A 19,567-nucleotide genomic window follows, 5' to 3' on the forward strand; every position below is an offset into this window, starting at 1 on the left:
GTGATTTGTTGTAGATGTTGAAGCAGCTCCGATCATCTCTATATCTCCACTTTCTGCTATTCTTGTTCTTTCATGTGTTGGTGAATTGAGTTGATGCATCGCAAGCATTAACTCCCTCATTTGCTCTTGCATTTGTGCCATTGCACTCTTCATTTCAACAAGCTCTGCCATAATGACACTAAGAAGAAAAATTTGTTTGATATTGCTCAAGACAAAAGAAAAGAAAGACTTGATAACAAAGAAGATACTAAGAACAATATCAGTTTAGAAGTGGGTAATCCGCAAACTTCTAATACGCTTATGTCTTGTCAAGAGAAAGGGGTAATCCACTCTTACTCAAGAAAAAACAAAGCTCTGATATTGTAAGTGTACTCTTGTCAATCTGTCAAGGACAAAGACTCGATGAGGAAAAATATACACCAAAAGGCTATCTCGATATAATAAGTCAAAATATAAACAAGTAGGTATATTAAAAGGAAACTGAAATGGCTATTGCCACAAGACAAGAAACTAAAGACTCTTGAACCTGGACTAGAAGCAAGAAAGGAGTTGACAAGAGTGAAGAAGCCTTCACTCTTGTCTCTATATATACTATCTAACTAGGGGCTACGTGGCGACGTTCTATAGGACCTCCAATATGTGTTGACTTTGTAGGACACATGCCTTGACTTACAAGGCAAGTTTTTCTACGTGTGGGCCACATAGTTAGCTTGATCTTCAAGCTAACAACATGTGTGGCACATGGCCAACTTGTTGACCACGTTTCTAATCCAAAAAGTCAATTAAAGACACCTATGAAGTCAAAGCAGCGTCTAAGAAGTTTCTAGGAAGCTTCTATATTAAATATTATAGAATTAACTTACTTTTATCTACTTTTACTTACTTCTACCTATTTCTATATGTAATTATTAGCTTACATGATTATGGCCGTGACAGGATTTGAATTTAGTAGACTTATGTATTTCTACTTAATTAATGGAATTTTGGATTAAATTACCAAAAAAATTAAAGTTATGAAAAATCTAATTTATTTAATGGTAATATTTTTACACCAATAATAATTCTAAAATAACTAGATTAAAATGAGATCTTATCACATCAAATATTACTATGCTATTATGATCTTTAATTACTACATTCAAAAGCATAATCTCATGGATAATATCTTAAGAAGATAACAAACAACGACTTATGACTTTTGTATGTATAGATTTAGTTTTTTTGACTAAAAATATTTCTTGTTTTTTGACAAAGTCTTTGTCTATAAAATAGGCTGAGGCTCTTAAATCTAATAATGTAAAGACTTTGTAATTTTTATATGCTAAATACATATCTATTATAAAACAAGGTAAAGGATTTGATGAAAAAATAGGACCTTTATTTAGTATTAGACATGATTCTAATCGTACAATCCCTGTTATAATTGAAGAAACTTGTTTTTAAACACATTATCTTCTTTAGCAATTGTGCTCTTTATTTTATAATTATATATTTTTTTCGGATAATATTGAATAGTATACTTAGTTTTTCTATAATATAAGTAAAAAACATCTTTACAATGTCGAGTCTTTTTTTGCTTTGTAAGAAGTTTAAAATGTACAATATCTATTTGCATTGGTTTTGGCCTTAATGAATAAGTTTCAAAAAACTTGAGAGCTCTTATATTACTTGACTTTTTTTTTTCCAAACAAGTCTTTGTTCTTGATACCTTTCAAATAATTGATTTTTGCATGCAATAACTCGAAAAATAAATTATTTCAAAGATTTTACTTTTAACATTGTCAATAATAAATCTTTGACATCATTCTTCAATCCATATCAAAATTAATTGATACGAGCTTTTTCTTTCTAGTCTATGTTGCAAATAAGATTTTGGAATTCAACAATATATATGGTAGTTAACTATGAACTTTGTCATAAAAATAAGAACTTAATTTGTGGTACTTAAGTTCTTATTTTTATGATCGCTTTCTCCAAATGTGGTTGTAAAAACTTCTAGAAATAAATTCAAATTATATAAGAATTTTGAATCTTTTTCTATCAAAGGTACAAATTAAGAGATAGTACTTCCAAATAAAAATGTACCTATAAACTCAACTTGAATAAATCCATCAGCATATTAAAAGAGATGCAACTTTAGATAAAGCTTCACTGGTTGCAAAAATCCTTGAAATTTTTATCTTCTTCCATCAAACTTCTCAAGCATATTAATCTTTAATCCTATTCTATTTGTAGAAGCAAAACTTCATAGATTTAGTTGTGAAATTGATCTACTTGCTTCAATCAATTGTATAATTTTTTGGCGTAGATTCTAAATTTCTTTCATATGCATAAGAATAGTACCTCTATAATTCAGATTAGAAATATGTGAAATTTTGACTCTTCAAGTATTGATAAGATTATAAATATCTTCAATAGTTAAAAATCTATTTTTACTTTTGTTAAGAATAGCAATCATAATCTTTTTTTCCATAGATAATTCATATAAATTCAAAAACTTAAATTAAAAGAAGATAATCTAAAATTTCTAATATCAAATAAAAAAATTTATAGAAAGAAATAATCTAATTTTTTAAGAAAAAAATTAGTATTAGAAAATAAGATTATTTGTTAAAAGTTAGATAGTCCACAATCTTCAAAACATAATAGTATAAGTAGGTTAATCTATTCACTTCTAAAATAAGATAGGAATAATAAATTAGCATTCTTATAAAAACTATCAAAGACATGAATTTTAACTAAAGAAAACCTCAATACATTCTTGTGTCACTCAAAAAGATTAAAAAATCACTTAAAGATGATATAATATTAAATTAAAATAGCTATTGCCAAAGACAAGACTAGAAATTCTTGAAACAAGACTAAGGACTAGAAAGGCATTGATAAGGATGAAGCAGGCTTCACTTTTGCTTTCATATATACTCTTAACTAAGAGCTAAGTGACAATGTTCTATCTGACTTCCAAAATGTGTTTACTTTATAAGACAAGTATCTTAATTTGTAAGATAAGTTTTTTATATGTACGCCACATAGTTAACTTATTCCACAAGCTATCAATACGTAGTTAACTTATTGACCAAGTTTCTAACCTATCAATCAACTATAAATACATGTAAAGGCAAAGCAACGTCTATGAATATTTTTGAAAGATTTTCTAAAAAATATTAAAAAGTAAATTTACTTTTACTTACTTTTATTTAATCATATAGATAAATATAAGAATAATTATATATGTTAGTAGTAGTTTATAATTTTCATCCAATCTATTTGTCTATCAATTTGAAGACAAAAAGTCAAAGATAATTTTATGTCTATCTTGAATATCTTAAAATTTATTCTTCAAATCATTTATAGAAATTGAATTCTATTATTTGATATAATATTTTTTTACAATCAATGATATCAATAGGTATTCTTTAAAATCAAATTAGTTGTTTGATCACTTATAATAGATTTTGTATGTGGTACCAAATATGCCATTTTAGTAGAGCAATCTATTATCACAAATATAGAGTTATATTAATTAGAAGTTAGAAGATCTATAATAAAATATATAGAAATAAAAGACCATAGTTTTTTTAATATAAGTAGGGGTTGAAAAAGTTTGTAAAGTTAATTACAAGAAATTTTTTATCTTGACAAATATCACATTATTGTACAAATTTTTTAACTCACTTTGACATTTGAGACCACCAAAAAACTCTTGAGATTAATTCTAAGGTCTTGGTGAATCCAAAATATCTTATAAATTGAAAGTTATGACAAGCTTGAAGAGCTTATAATTATACTTGATCTTCTTGAATGTATAAGCATCTTCCAAAATAGAATAGTTTATTCTTAAATTTTAACTTAGAAATATCATGAAATTTAAAGGAGATATTTTTAATATCATAAATAAGAAGATTTGAAGATATAAATGATTGAATTTGATTAAAAAAGGTTGAATTAATAATTAATATTAATTTTATTACTTGAAAATAAATTTTTTCTAGCTTCAAAAGAATTATTTGTTGTTAATAAAAAGCTATGTCTTCTTTTTTTGATATACAATAAGATTGTTTAGAAAGTACATTGAACAAATCTTGTTGTTTTTATAGCCAATTAGTAATATTGAATACAAATCTTGTTGTTTTTATAGCCAATTAGTGATATTGAATACAAATCTTGATAAAAATATGCACTAACAAGCTTAATAATAATTCAAAATATACACTAATATAAAATATTTGAAATTCTTTTGATTTATATAAATAATTATTGGACTAAAATAATCTTTAAGATAAGAGAAAATTCTTAAAATAAATCCTTAATTATAAAAATTTCTTTATTTTAGATCTTATATTTGATCTTCATTGCTAAAACATTTTTTGAATAAAAAGCTACTAGGTGAAGTTTATTATTTACTCCTATTTATAACAATATTTCATCTAAAATAAAGTCTAATATATCTCTTTTTATAAAAAAATACCTTCAAGAAGTCAACTTAATAGAAGATTGATGCAAAAATAAAAAAAAACTATCTTTAAAGCTTCAAATAAAACTACAGTTTCTTTATTCTACTTAAATTTTTCTTTACAAATCAAATACATAAGTAGAACTGCAACTTTAAAAAAATTATTAATGAAAATTCAATTATAATAGTCTTTTATTTATTCTCTTATTTAATATATATTAATTTATATACACCTTATAGATCTATTTTTGTATAGATTTTTATTTGATCTAATTATTTAAAAAAAATAAAAATAAAAAATAGATAATATATATTTTTATTATAATCTTATAGCACCTTTAATAATCTAAACACATCTCCACTAAATCTTATTTATTTTTTTTTTTTTTTTGAAAAATAATATAAGAACTTATATTGGAGATTTTGAATGATGTATGAAGTTTTTGGTCAAGTTTTTATCAATGTATTTCTTAAGTTTAGAAATTTTATTTTATAATAAATTGTAGATTGGTCCAAATGGCAATTGAATTCTTTCTTGAAGGTTAATTGAATCATCATAAGGACTATGCTTCAAAACAATATCTACATTTTTTTTTCTCAAAAACGTCTTGATAAACTTGGCATTAGTTTGGAATGCAACTTGATGTCTTTTTACTATTAGAAATGGATTTGGAATAAATAAAAAAGGTAATTTTTTTTTGCATTATATATGAAATTTCTTACACTTATAAATGAAGGTTTGATTGTGCAAAACTTATGGATTTTTATTTTATTAAAAAAATCTTAATTATGCTTCAATACAAATCAAAACTATAAGAAATCAAATCTATCCAAAGATTATATTTTTTTAGCCATGAAAAACCTAAAATGATTAGATTTATAGAATATCTAATAATTTTAAATATTACTATACTATTGTGACCATTTGTTGCTTCATCTACAAGAAGGATTTTATAGGTGACATATTCAAAAGATAATGGAAAACCATTTATGGCTTCTATATGTGCATGTTTAATTTTCTTTACTAAAGATATTATATCTCTTTTAATCAATTCTTCATGTCAAAAAAAATCAGGCTCTTGAATCTAATAAGGAAAAAGTTTTGTGATTTATAGATCCTAAAAAAATATCCATTTCAAAACAAAGATATGGTTCTAAATATAGTATAAGATCTATACTATGTGTTTTATAAGATTTTAGTGACATGGTCCCAATTTTAGCAAAATAAATAAGTTTTCTAACATATTATCTTCTTTGACATTTTTTACATACATATTATTCAAAAAAAAATCAAAATTATGATAAAACAAAATCTAAAAGTAGTAAACTTTGAGATTGAAGTCTAATCATTGATTGCATTTGATTGATAAATTTTTCAAACTTTGATCTTATGCCATTAAACTTCTTAAGAGAAATTATTTATTTATTTATTTATTTTACTCTTGAATCATATTCTATCAAAGAAGAAGTAATATGAGTTGATCTAGATGATGAAGCAACTTCAATCATCTATATATCTTTACTTCTTGTCAATTTTATTGCTCTTTGTGATAATAAATTAAGTTGATATATAGTAAGCATTAACTCCATCATTTGAGTAGTTGCATTCTTCATTTCAATAATTTCTATCATAATAATACAATAAAAAAGAAGATGTCTAATATTGCTTGAGACAAATAGAAGAGACGACTTGAGAAAACAAAAATCTTTAGAATAATATGAATTTAAAAGTGGATAATCTATAATTTTTAATATGCTTATGTTTTATCAAGAAGAAGAGATTATCTATCCTTAATTAAGAAAAGACAAAGCTCTAATATTGTAAATGTATTCTTATCCATTTATCAAAGATAAGAATTCAAAGAACATTAATAAATAATTAAAATGTATATTAAAGAGAAATGACAAAAATATATATATATATATATATATATATATATACATTTAAGAAAAAGTTAGAATGTCTATTGCCAAAGACTAGAAAATTAGAGACTCTTGAAACTAAATTAGAAGTAAGAAAGAAGTTGAAAAGAGTGAAAAAGGCCTCACTCTTATCTCTATACATATTATCTAACTATGAGCTATGTGAGAATATTCTATAAGACCATCAATATGTATCTAACTTCTGTGATACATGTCTAAATTACATGACAAGTTTCCTACATGTATAACCAGTAGTTAATTTGTTGGCTAAGTTTTTAATCTATCAATCATTTATAAATATGTATAAAATCAAATCTAAGTCTATAAAGCTTTTAATAAGTATTTCTATGAGAAACTATCAAATTTACTAATTTCTACTAATTTATACCACGTTCTTTTGATCTAGGTAAATATATATGTCCATGATAATAGATTGAAATTCTTTATGCTTTGAAATAGCTAAAATAATAAGATAAGGAAGGCCTTGACTTTGCTGATAATAAAATGGATATTATTATTGAAGAACTTATCTTTTATAATCTTCTAAAAATTATCTTTATTGGATTAGTAAAATGTATATATATATATATATATATATATATATATATATATATATATTATAATGCATGCTAGTCATTGCTTTGCCACTTAAAACAACTAAGAATTAATCTTTGACATGCTTTTGTGACTATTTATGACAATTGTAACTCCTTTGAAGTTATTAAAGCTTACATTTCTTGCATCACTTTGTGAAAAAGAGCCTCAAATGTGCTTTGTAAGGAATCTAAAAGAATGTAAGCTTATAATATAGTGAATTTGGATGCATGTGCATGCAATTGACTAATTTGGTTATTAAGGACAAGATAGAATTAAGATCATCATCACAATAAACAATAACATTGATATTGTTATCTACTCACTCAAATCATTTATATTAATAATACATCACAATGTAACTACCACAAGACTAATGCAATAGAAACCTTGTAAAATGCAAAAATATTCAAAGAATAGATGGTCCTTATGCACATTATAATTTAAAAGCCACTATAAATTATCAATATTATAGAATTTCTAAGACACCAAGTCGGCATGATATTATAATTATTTTTTAAGTAAGAATCCTATTACAATGGATTATATTATTATACTCAAATTAAGAAAACACTTGAGTTGAAATAAACAATATCTGATCTACCACATGAATTGGTTTAGTCTATTCTATCTAAGACACCTTTTAATAATAGTATACATTATCTTGGAAACTAATATAGTTAATTTTTAACAAACTATAAAATCTTCTACAATCAAGAGGTAATTCAAGTACGACTACTCAACAACAATAAAAGTAAAAGATAAATTTGAATACCTTATACCAAGTCATAAAATTAAAATTTTTGACTTTTAATTTTTATCTTAGATAGTGTAATTGAAGAATAGAACAACACTTAGAGAAAACTTGATTAAAAATTTATGATTAAATTGAAGAAATAATTTTTTTATGTAATATTCTTTTTTATATCCCAAATTTTGGCATACATTGATGACTAGGTCAAATTGCTCTTATGTAGTAAAAAATGTATAAGATCTATGTGGATCTCATGAATCATATGTTGCTTTTTGGTTTTTTATTTTTTTTATAAAACAAAGTTGAGATTGACCTAGCTTGAGCTATTCAATAAAATGGTTATTATTAAAAGTAGAAATATTTTTATTTTTTATATACAATAGTGAAACTAGAATGTAATAAAGGCTTTTTTAAAATAAAGATGTTACTTTACTTTCATCTAGAATAAACTAATTATTTTTTTACCATGTTAACAAGAAAAAAATAATATGAATTTCAAAAACCTAATCAATATCCAATTTGACAAAAAAAAAGGTACACAATTCACATAATTTTGATGTTTTTTTTATTTTCTTATCATTTATATATATATTAATACAAATTCATGAAAAAAACCTAGAAATTTGTAGGTAGTTTAATATTAAGCAAGAAAATATTGGATTGCTTTCAAAATAATAGGTTATTTCAAAAACATTCAATCTAATATTTTGAAGGTAGTTAAGCCTTATGGTTTAGAACTTAGAATAATCAAAAAACTATAAAAGATATTCTTACATTCAATTCCTAATTTCTTGCACCATATCAATATACTATTGATTCATCTTTATAAATATTATTTTTTAACTATTTATTTATATTAAGATTATATATATATATATATATATATATATTAATTCTTCTAATTTCATAATGAATTTTTTTCAATACTTTATATAATAAGCTCTAAACATTAAAAAAATTATTAGCAAAAGAAGGTTTCAATTTGTAATTTAGAATAATAAAAAAAAAATCAATTGCTTACTTTGATAAATATGAAAAGAAAAAAGGGTAGAAATTAAATAGGAAATTAGTATAGTATAAAACCTTTTCAATTTCTTGTTTTAACAATCATAAAGAGATTTTAACTTGAGATATAGATAAATATAAAATATCTTTATATTTCAATTGTATTAACTATTGTAGAGAGATTTCGTATTCACATAATTATCAACTTAAAACACCTTCTTTTTTTTCTAAATTGTAAAGAGGTTTTGTATTATTCTAAATCACATCTTACAACCTCTTACAATTATAAGTGCTAGCAATTACAAAAAAGAAAGAAGAAAATTTGTACTAATCACAACAACAAATTCAAAACACTTTATAACTACAAAAAGATTATTATTGACAAAAATACAAATTAACACCACCTTGCAACTACTTGTATTGACAATTGTAGTGTACCTAGAACTTAATACATGATAAGTTGAAAAAGATTTTATGATATAAATAGAGTAATCAAAATATAAAATTTGAAAGTATAAAAAAGAAATGGGTGAAAAAGTAATACGTATTAAAATAAGTTGGAGATTTATTGATGCGATTGGAGAAGCTAGGAATTAAACTCAAGAATAAATTCTATGACCTTCTATCTAGATTCTAAGCCATAATTCTTGACTCTTCCAAAATTTTAAACTATTTTCAAAGCATTAGGTTGAAAAAAATATAGGACAATGTGATACTTTAGAGTCAATCCAATATTTGATTGATTCAATATTTGATATGCAGATGAAATAAAAACCTGCGAGTGCTGTATCGGTACCTTTCTTGTCTAACATGATTAAACATGTGTTGAGGTGTTTGTAACACGCCACACTAGACGGCATCTCCAGGAAACGAAAAAGAATCACAAACAAACAAATTCAGCACGCGTTAAGGCAGTACAAATCTTCAACACTCACTGTTGGACGAAAACTGACCATGTGAATCGGATGGCTTACTTCAATACTCCACGTACTACTCTTTTGCAAATTAACGAATACAACCGCATCAAAAACAGACTTCCTCATAAAAGCAGAATAGAAAAATTATGTTAATAATTACTTACTTCGAGTTGCTTGAAGCACTGTGAATGTCAAGCGTTGCAAAAAAAATTTGAGACTTCTTTACAAATCTCTGGACGATTACAAAAATAATAAATAATTAAACAGAAATAAAAGACAAACAAATATCAATCAACATTGTCAAATCACTATAATGAGCTAACGTAAGTCTCGTTTGAGCTTTACTAGGAAACTAAACTAAATTGCAATCAAGTCATCGGCAATACTTCAAGAGGCCGCGTAAGTTTCCGAAGCAGTGCAAATCAAAATGCCAAAGCTTCAAAGGTTCATCACAAACCCTCTACAATAGATTGGTGTTCAAACACAACCTGAGCTAAGTTCGGTTGCATCATATGGTTTTAAACAAAGACGTAAGAGAAGTGAAAAAAGGACAGAGACCTTCACTGCACGCTACGCCCACGGGGGATGCCGCGATCTCACACGAATAAAACTTGTGCAGAAATCCAGTCTCGCAGAACCGAATCAGTTCTGATGCAAAAAGGTGAACAAAGCACATCAGCACCCGCTACATTGACGTAATCTAAGTAACACGATTTCAGAGTTTATTTCATGAATTTTTCGAATTAGTTTGTTTTTGAAATATATCTGTATTACACCATTCAATAAAGCACTCTAATAAGCTGAATTATCTTCAAATATCCCTCAATGTCTTTACAAAAATAAGAGTTAATGAAAAATAAGGCATCAAATGTCTTTTCAAAAATAAGAGTTAATAAAAAGCATGATTCTATCATATTGATCTAAATGGCTCACATTAACATGATATTGATCTAAATGGCTCACATTAACATGATATTGATCTAAATGGCTCACATTAACATGGGCATCAAGTTAGAGAGTTGATAGGGATAATGCACAACAATTACAATTTAAGCTACTAATGATAATAAATGTAATTTCTTTTAAAGACTCAAAAAGGTTAAAAAAAAAATTACCTTTATTAATATAGTAACTTATTTTAAATTTATAATTTTTATAAATTTAGTATTTGAATAAATTGAATAAATTAGTAAATAGAAATGAATAAATAAATAAATAAATAGATTATGTTAATATGATTTTCTTTAATTAATTGAAAAACTAATTTCTTGAATGCAAATTAAATATATAATTGTCTTTAGTTGCATTACATGGTTGTAGCAACTTCTTTAAGAAAATTTTCACTAGTAAGAAGGCAATCTAAAAGTATCTTATAACTTGGATATTTGACTCATAAGACTCAAGTTTTAATTTTTTTATACTTAGCAATTGTTACTACAATATCTTTTTATCAAGTAAATAATTATATTTATAATTTTTCTCTTTTTTATAAATTTATACATGAATATAAAAAATTTAATAATTTATTTAGATTTTTTTTAATAATAAATTAAATTATCAAAAGTAGAGTATATTTGTCTTTAAACAACTATTATATCAATAAAGATATTATTTCTTAACTATGCTTATAAAGCTTTAGATTTAATTCAAGTTACAATAAGAAAAAATAAATTTAAAATTTAAAACTTAATAAGTTTTATTTTGGAATATATATATATATATATATATATATATATATATTAAAAAATTGATATACTTAAAACAAAGAAAAATATCATATATATCCTTAAAATATGTTGAATTATCAAGAATATGCATGTATTCTTGGTAATAGCAAATCTATCCTTCAACCTAATAAGGTATTACAACTATTTCTTTTTAACTGCAACTAAGGTCCAACTTGCATGCCATGGAGAATTTAATGGACCTTCTTTGGCACTTTTTGGCATAATATGCCTCTTTATATTGCGTAGACTATGATGTAGCCATTTTTGGTAAATGAATGACTTCATCTAAGATAGGTAGATGCATTCAAGAAGACCAAATTGATATCTTGAGAAGAAAAAATGCAAACCTTTTGAAGGCCCAACAACTTGTGTACTTTTTGGCACTTTTTAATAGATAGGAAAAAGTAGACATATTTATATTCTTTATCCTTGCTAAGTATCTTTGCAATCAAAACTCTCCACGCTTTCTTATAACTAGTGTGTCATTACAAAAAAATCATTTGATAAAGTGCATATTTACCATGATAATTAAGAATGTTAACTTGATTGTTCAAGAAAACTCATTAAATTAAACATAGCTTTTAATGTTGAAGAAACTTATAGGCATATGATTTGAAACATGTCATTTTTTGCCTACTTTTGCACATGAATCCCAACATTTGAAGGCACTTGACAAAACATTTTTTATGGAATATAAAGATGCTTTCTTTAAAACCCTCCCTTCCATCTTTTTTTTTTTTTTTTTTTTTTTTTTGCTTGTGAAATTTTGTTTCTAAGCTCCAAGCCATAAACACAACTCACAAAATTCTATAATTGGCTTTTTTCACCTACAAAGTACAAATAAATACACCAAAACATTGCAAAGTTTACTAATCATTTTTGCTCTTGTCAATTTGAATTTTAGAATCCAATTCCATTATAGCATCATGAATGGATTACCTAAAGAGTAAGTATAGACCAATTTCTTTCAATTGCGGACTTAACGCTCTCTGCATTTGCATCAAGTTCATTGAGTTACTCATATGCTAGTTGCATTGATAACTTGTTCTTTTAAACCGCCCTATATAACATTTGTCTTAATCTAAAATAAATAATGGTTGAATTGCATTTACCTCAACATGCATACAATAAAAATTACAAAATAATATAGATTATTGTTAATACTTATTTATAGCTTTCACTTTGCAGCCTACAAACTAACAACCAAGCTACAATCATGCAATACAAATGATCAAATGATTCATTGAATCAATCTTAATACCATGATGGAATTCACTAAATTTTGGGAAGTAAGCTTGACATGGCTAGTGCTGCCCAACAACAATTCCATGTGCCAAGAAGTGCCAAAAAAGGCTCCTTAAATTCTATGCATCATGCAAGTTGGGCCCCGATCGCATTTAGAAAAGAATAGTTATGATACCTTATTAGATTGAAGGATAGATTTGATATTATCAAAAAATGAGGGATAGATTTGCTATTATCAAGAATATAAGAGTATTTTTGATACTTCAACATATTTCAAGGATATATTTATAATATATATATATATATTTATAATATATATATATATATATATATATATATATATAATTTTTTTTGTCAAAGAAATATAATAGATAAACAAACATTGAAATTCCTACTAGCTTTTGTGGAATCATTGTTATTCTTTCAATTAAGTTTACAAAATATTAAAATCTATTTTACTTATCAAAATATTATATTTATTTTGAATTTTATTTTTGAAATGTTCCATTCAATATAAAAAAGATATGAGTATGACGATGATTAGCGCCAGTCAGCAATTACTCCACAGGCTTGGCGACACAAGCAAAGAGACAACGTGGACATTTACTATCAGACCTAAGGTCAGTTACTTTAAACAAACAGCAGCAAACACATGGAAGACGACGACGTCACCACAGGCAACACGATATGAAGCCAAGCTCGTCTTCCTAATGCCACATGCGAGCCATGAGCTTTGCATTTCAATACCGGGGGAAACCAGGAATGCAAACGCATCGCGGCCACGTCATCACACACACAGCAGACGTGATCGAGGCCACTCACGGAAGCGCACAGCGGCCAGACCTGGAACAACAGCGAAGGCAAGTAGAAATCACTCCACCTCCTAGTCATCCTCCTCAACCATGTCCCGCACTGACTCCTGCATCAAAAGCAACGAAGGGCACAGAAGAGCAAGTGGAGACGCAATGGGATGATAAGACTGCAATGTCATGAAGAGGGAGAAGGAGAAGGAGTAGGAAAGAGATGGCGATGGCGATGGCGACGGTTGTCAAGTAAAGGAAGGAAAGAAGGAAGAGAAGGAAGCATAGGGGGCTAATTGATAGGCAGGCATAATAATAAATTAAATTAAATAAAGAAGCGGGAGCAGGAGGCCACATAAGGCGTGACAGGGCACCACATGGGAACCAGGGCAGGTCCACATCAGCGTCCCCACCCGGGCCATCACTGTCCCGCCGGCGGCGCTGAACCTCCACCTTCGAAAGCTGCCTTTGGCTGCTTTGGCTTTCATCCTTCCCATGTTCCCCCCCTCTCAAAGCTGCCTTTTCCCTTCTAAGAATCCTTCTCCTCCGTCCATCGCCATCAATCAGTTGCCTCTCTCTCTCTCTCGTTCACCCCCACTCCCCTCTTGCAGCATTGGCAACCAGCGCGCCAACGTCACCTTCTCTCGATCAATTCTTCGTGGAAATCCACTCCCCGCTCTTCTTGATTGATGAGCATTAGCAGTAAGCAAGCGGAGATAGCTCTCTCGGGTTTATTAATATATGTATATGTATATATATATATATATACATATATATGTGTGGGTTTGAAAGGGGGGGGGGGGGTGGGGTCACAGAATTCCGCGAGCTGTCGATCGTAGCGGTAGCTTTTGACCGTCGTCTTTTCTTGAGGTTAAATTGCAAGTCATTTTCTATGCCTATGCTGCTGCTGCAGCAACTGTTTGCGTCGAGGGTCTGCGAATGCTGCATGTGAATTGGAGGTTTTGGTGGTTGAAATTTGCGTGGGTTGGTGTGGAGATAGCTGTTTGTTCGTTTTGCCGTGTTAGAACCAGAATGACCGTTTAATGTAGTGTTTGCTGGCATTAGCATGTTGGTGGATTTGTCTAGCGCCGTGGACTAACTTAATTTGTGGTGGGAGTGGTGGTAGGTGTAGGTGTAGTTGGTTGAGTGTGGGGGGGGGGGAGGTTTCGACGCTTAGGAGAGTTTGTGAGATGCATCGATTGAGTTGGAATCTCGAGATCGCGAGTATGTTGTAGTGGTTGTTAATGCATTCGTAGCGTTCTTCGACTTCTCGTTTCTGTAGCTTTAGTGTTGGATACATTCATGGGGCTTCTGCGTGACGGATTTGTAAAGTCTTCGGCATAAGCCAGGGCTTGGATGCTTTTTGTTATTGCTACTTTGCGGGATAAAATTGAAGGTCAATCGGGCAGAAAAGCGTGACGTCAACCATATGGTGTGTCCTCGAGCATGCAGGTTTAAACATGCAGTCGGTTTAAGGTTTCAGCACCGAGAAGTGCCCTGTCATCGCTCTGTTTACACCGCTACCTTTCAATTTATTCATTTCTTTTCCAAGGTTCTGTGTTACGAGAGGCGATCCGAGCAAGGCGTATCCTACAGGTACGTGGTGCATGTGATGTTTCCGTCGTAACTCCTACTAAAGTACTTCGTTAAACCATTCCAACTTTCGAAGCGTGTGTAATTTGTTGAGCGACTGCATGTAATGTCATTTTTTAAGGTCGTGGAAGCCTTGCGACTGGGTTGTAAACCAAGAACTCGAACGCAATTGGTTTCAAAGCCTTTCTGCTTCTGCTGTACGGATCTTTCAGAGTATCAAGTTGGGGTTTTCTTGGTATAGAACACCTAACTGGTATGCGTCAGGAATGATGCATACGAATGGTTTGCGCATCCAGCAAAGTTGATTTGAACGAATTTCTTTTTCTAATCACGTGTGATACCTGAAGGTTGTTGCAGTGATCAACTATGTGGATTACATTGCAAACCTTAAGATTCTTGTTTCTAAGAGTGGCACACTGTCGCTATGTTTCCGTTTTTTCTTCTTGCTGGCTGTGTGTGGATTTGTTTTCGTGTAGCAAAAACTTACACGTGAGATGTGGCGGGGATGATTTTTAGTATCTTGTCGCTGTAGCTTTCTTCATTCGCCAGCGTACTCATTAGTATGCTCCCGACGCGTTGCATGTTGTTACCAGGCACATATATCTCATAATTTCCACAAGTATCCCAAGGGTACGTAAATAAGTCTGGTGTGAATGGGATCCCTTGGAGATAGTATTTCGAATGGGGCTCGTCGCGTTGTAGATTTTCGATCAGATACTGTGACGAAGCCAACGGCTGCAATGCGAGCCGCTATGGCTAATGCGGAGGTAGACGACGATATTCTTGGAGTTGATCCAACAATGAATGAACTACAAAAACAAGTTGCAACAGTTATGGGGAAGGAAGCCGGTTTATTCGTACCCTCTGGAACCATGGGCAATTTAATTGCTGTTCTTGTGCACTGCGAGGTACGTATTCAACTTTCTTTGGTGTCCTTTGTAGTTGTCTTGTCTTTTGCCATGTAGTGTCGTTTAACGTTTAACCAGCTCAAGCAAACTCAGTTCTTGATTCAAAGTAATATTACATCGTTATGCTGCATGCGTCTCATTCAGCAATGTTATAATATTGTGTTTGACTTGGAGACTTCAGGTGAGAGGAAGTGAAGTTATAATTGGGGAGGAGAGCCACATTATGCACTATGAGCAAGGTGGGATTTCAACACTCGGCGGTGTGCATCCGAGGACTGTTCCGAACAATGCAGATGGAACATTTGATCTTAAGAAAGTGGAAGCCGCTATACGATATGAGCTTGATGACCACTTTCCGATCACCCGCCTAATTTGTCTTGAGAATACTCAGGCCAGGTGCGTCAATTGGCTTTACTTTATTCTGTGAGGTCCAATGCAATAGGAAAAACTCATTTGGCTGTGGCAATTGGTGCCTCGTCGTGTAATATCAGTTGAAGACAAGAAAACAGTTTTGTCCAACTACATCGCCTCTGGTTGATGCTGAAAAGCTAACATCTGCTGAATATGCTGGTATCCTTTGTACATAACAGGGTGCATTGGAGATCTCATTTTCCTAGGACGTCAATCATACTATGTCAAGTCATTTTCTCACCTAAAATCGAGACAATTGTAAACTAATGAGGAGTGTTATGTGTTACCTTTTACAGATGCGGAGGGAGGTGTCTCTCAGCTGAATATACAGACAAGTTCGGGGAGCTTGCCAAATCATACGGGCTGAAATTGCATATTGATGGTGCCCGCATATTCAATGCTTCCATCGTAAGAGCTTCATGTCACTTTTTTAAAATAGATTTTAAAATTTTATTTATAGGATCTTTAATCGATATTGGTTTAGTTAACATCTTAATTGTGCAGTATAGTTCAAGTTTCTTTTGTTGAAGGGAAATAGAATGGATCAAGCACTCTCTATGTCTTATGCATTCTTTCGACTTATGGCAAAACCTTTACCACTACAGTTATCACGAACGCTCAGGACCATATTGCTATGCAGGCACTGGGGGTTACACCTGAAAGGTTGGTGCGAGCTGCCGACAGTGTTTCGGTAAGTTTCATGTCCAACTCATGAATCAAATGATTCAAGTTGTGCACAGTGAGATCTCAACCAATTCGGTCTGCATGTGTCTGGAACTATGATGTGTGATCGCCTTACTATGGGATATGTGTGTAGACTTTTACATGATCTGACGAAGCTTCTGTATTTGACTGTGAAAATGGGCAGTCTTCTTATTGTTAATCGTTTTTTTGTAGGTGTGTCTTTCAAAAGGCTTGGCAACGCCGGTGGGCACAGTATTGGTTGGCTCTAAGGAGTTCATCACAAAGGTAATATCCTATTTTATATAAGTGTGTTGCATTTCTAGGCTCGTTAACCTAGAGAATTAGTGCATATGCAAGTTTCTTTTGGGATTTTATACTGAGAAATACTTAAAAATTAAAATCTTGTGTTGACTCTATTTGGGTGTATCGAGGGCACAGGCAAGGAGATTGAGGAAAGCTTTAGGGGGAGGTATGCGGCAGGTTGGTATTTTGGCTGCTGCAGGATTGGTTGCCATGCGTGACATGGTTGATCGTCTCAATGTTGATCATGCCAACGCAAAACTGATGGCAGGTAACTTCAAATAACGTTGAATGAGTTGAAAGCGTTTTTCTTGAATGAGTAGCTCATGTTTGTGTAACCTTGACGAAGTATTTAGTCATCAAGGACTAGTTTGGCACAGATTTCAAGGAGAACTTTTAATATATCGTTGTGGATGCAGAGGGATTGAATGCCGTGAAAGGACTTCGTGTGGACATGTCGATTGTAGAGACCAACATTGTGAGTTGAATGAGTTGAAAGCGTTTTTCTTGCCTTATATTCTGCCTTGCCATGCAGCTGCTTGCCTTACATACTGCTTAGTCAAGAACTGACCGCCTTTGATATCTTCGAAAGTAGTCTGAACAGAAATTCCCACAACCTTGGATAAGTGCTTTGTAACTGATCTGTAATAAGTCGGCAGGTGTATGCGGAGGTGACGGATGACTCTGTACTCACTCCAAAAGAGATTGTTGAAGCCTGGAAGGAGTATGGAGTGCTTGCAATGACCTGGGGTCGGAACATGTAAGTAACCATGCGTACATCTGTACATGTTCAACTGTGAGCCTGCAGATATGTTCATGACTTGGTTGACATCATATTATCCCGCTGCTGTTTCGTTAACCGTCACAGAATTAAGGCAGTGAAGTGAAGAGGCATGTTAGTGCGACCTTCATGTTAGAATCTATGCAAGTCAGCGATTGAGACTCACATGTTGGTGGAAATGGTGATTAAACCAGGATACGGGTGTTGACCCACTACCAAATCACAGAAGATGACGTTCTTTTTGCCCTCAGTTTCTTCAAAACAACCTCTCTGCAGGCTGCCAACCACAAATCTTCGACGTTAAGCCGAAAACGAACTGCTGCAGAGCTAGCTCCAGTTTACTATTAGAATTAGAGTAGATATACTATAACTCGCGCTTGTAAAAATACCCCATAGATTTGGAATTGGACTATCGGAAATTGTTTGCTATCAGTTGTTACACTAACCAATCAGTACTTAATGATTGTGTACATTGATTAAAGAGTACAGAGATTTCAGTACAGGTATTTCGGTGGTGTTGAGAAACATTTTGATTTGTCATTCTATAAAAAATTCAGTTCTTAGCTTTCGCATCATATTGGTGTGTTTGATCGACTCTTAAGATTGGAAAATGAGTTGACGGTTGCCTAAGCCGTGATGCCACAATCTGCGAATTTCGGAATCTTGCTTCCATTCGTGACTAGTGTGCAAATTTCTATCTACTGTCCGCAAAAGTGAGGGAAAATTGCATTTCTTGAAAAGTGACAATGAAGGTCCACAAAAACTACGTTGAGAAATCGTGTTTTAAGAATTTAAGCATCTGCTCGACTTTATCGTCCAAAACCCCAATCTCTCTCAAGGCCTTCACTGTAGTATGTCCTCGCGGAAGAAGACTCCATACTGAGATCCTCGATTCTGAAGAAAGCAAATGTGTTGATGACATGACAGCGCAGTGGCAACTAATCAATCACTACGATCAGGTGGATTCCATCCAAAAAGCTTCTATTCCTGATAGAATTGATTTTGCAATCCTCATAAAGACCAGGATGAAGCGCAACAATCACCACATTGCTCCCGAAGAATTCCACATCACTTCGCAAGCCATCAACTACAAAATGTGACTCCAACTAACAGCAGCCTTTCACCTGACTGGCCGATCACAGCTTACCCACAATACGCCTAGAATTCGGTGCAACACAACAGAAGAATGGCGGTTCCAACTGAAATTCTACGCTCCTCTCGCCAAAATACCCCAAGAAATGATCTCCCGACCTGCAAAAAGCATCCGAGAAATTTTCAGCAGGAGGATGGTCCCTGCAATCTCCACAATTTTCCAGGCCAAAATTCTAAACCTCATCGAAAACCCTTGAACCCTAAACCCTGCTTCCTGTAGATGCTAGAGAAAACCATCTCACCCTTCGCTCAATCCAATACCCTATTAGAAGCATGTACCGTGTGTTATTCCGTGGTTTCCATGACCGTGGTTTCACCGG

The 19,567-nt window shown here is 31.2% G+C and overlaps 1 protein-coding gene and 1 long non-coding RNA gene across 4 annotated transcripts; one reads left to right on the forward strand and one right to left on the reverse strand.

Moving 5' to 3' along the window:
* Positions 1-8,717: 8,717 nt before the first annotated feature.
* On the reverse strand, positions 8,718-10,302 carry LOC149989444 (uncharacterized). The gene is made up of 3 exons (XR_016502781.1): positions 10,205-10,302; positions 9,811-9,878; positions 8,718-9,589 (listed from the first exon to the last, which is right to left on the reverse strand). It is a non-coding gene; the product is annotated as an uncharacterized LOC149989444 (long non-coding RNA).
* A 3,662-nt stretch (positions 10,303-13,964) lies between these two features.
* Positions 13,965-18,670, forward strand: LOC112281415 (putative low-specificity L-threonine aldolase 2). Of its 3 annotated transcripts, none has more exons than XM_090250157.1 (11): positions 13,965-14,120; positions 14,871-15,014; positions 15,605-15,919; positions 16,101-16,315; positions 16,627-16,738; positions 16,971-17,021; positions 17,228-17,299; positions 17,453-17,585; positions 17,734-17,792; positions 17,974-18,074; positions 18,290-18,670. In XM_090250157.1, the coding sequence occupies exons 3-11, from the start codon at positions 15,665-15,667 to the stop codon at positions 18,441-18,443; spliced, it is 1,152 nt and encodes a 383-aa protein (XP_090106283.1). In that variant the 5' UTR covers positions 13,965-14,120; positions 14,871-15,014; positions 15,605-15,664; the 3' UTR covers positions 18,444-18,670. The 3 variants fall into 3 exon arrangements, with proteins under 3 accessions (XP_090106283.1, XP_090106284.1, XP_024373672.1); XM_090250158.1 differs by lacking the exon at positions 13,965-14,120 and adding an exon at positions 14,133-14,288; XM_024517904.3 differs by lacking the exon at positions 13,965-14,120 and having other exon boundaries at positions 14,598-15,014.
* Positions 18,671-19,567: the final 897 nt, after the last annotated feature.

The sequence above is a fragment of the Physcomitrium patens genome, chromosome 4 (assembly GCF_059467195.1).
Source record: "Physcomitrium patens ecotype Gransden chromosome 4, ASM5946719v1, whole genome shotgun sequence".
Taxonomy (NCBI): Eukaryota; Viridiplantae; Streptophyta; class Bryopsida; order Funariales; family Funariaceae; genus Physcomitrium; species Physcomitrium patens.

Coding starts and splice junctions, on each gene's coding strand:
- LOC112281415 (XM_090250157.1), top strand. CDS start 15,665: ATGGGATCCCTTGGAGATAGTATTTCGAATGGGGCTCGTCGCGTTGTA. Junction 17,300..17,452: donor CTAAGGAGTTCATCACAAAG/GTAATATCCTAT, acceptor TCGAGGGCACAG/GCAAGGAGATTGAGGAAAGC. Junction 17,586..17,733: donor CAACGCAAAACTGATGGCAG/GTAACTTCAAAT, acceptor TTGTGGATGCAG/AGGGATTGAATGCCGTGAAA.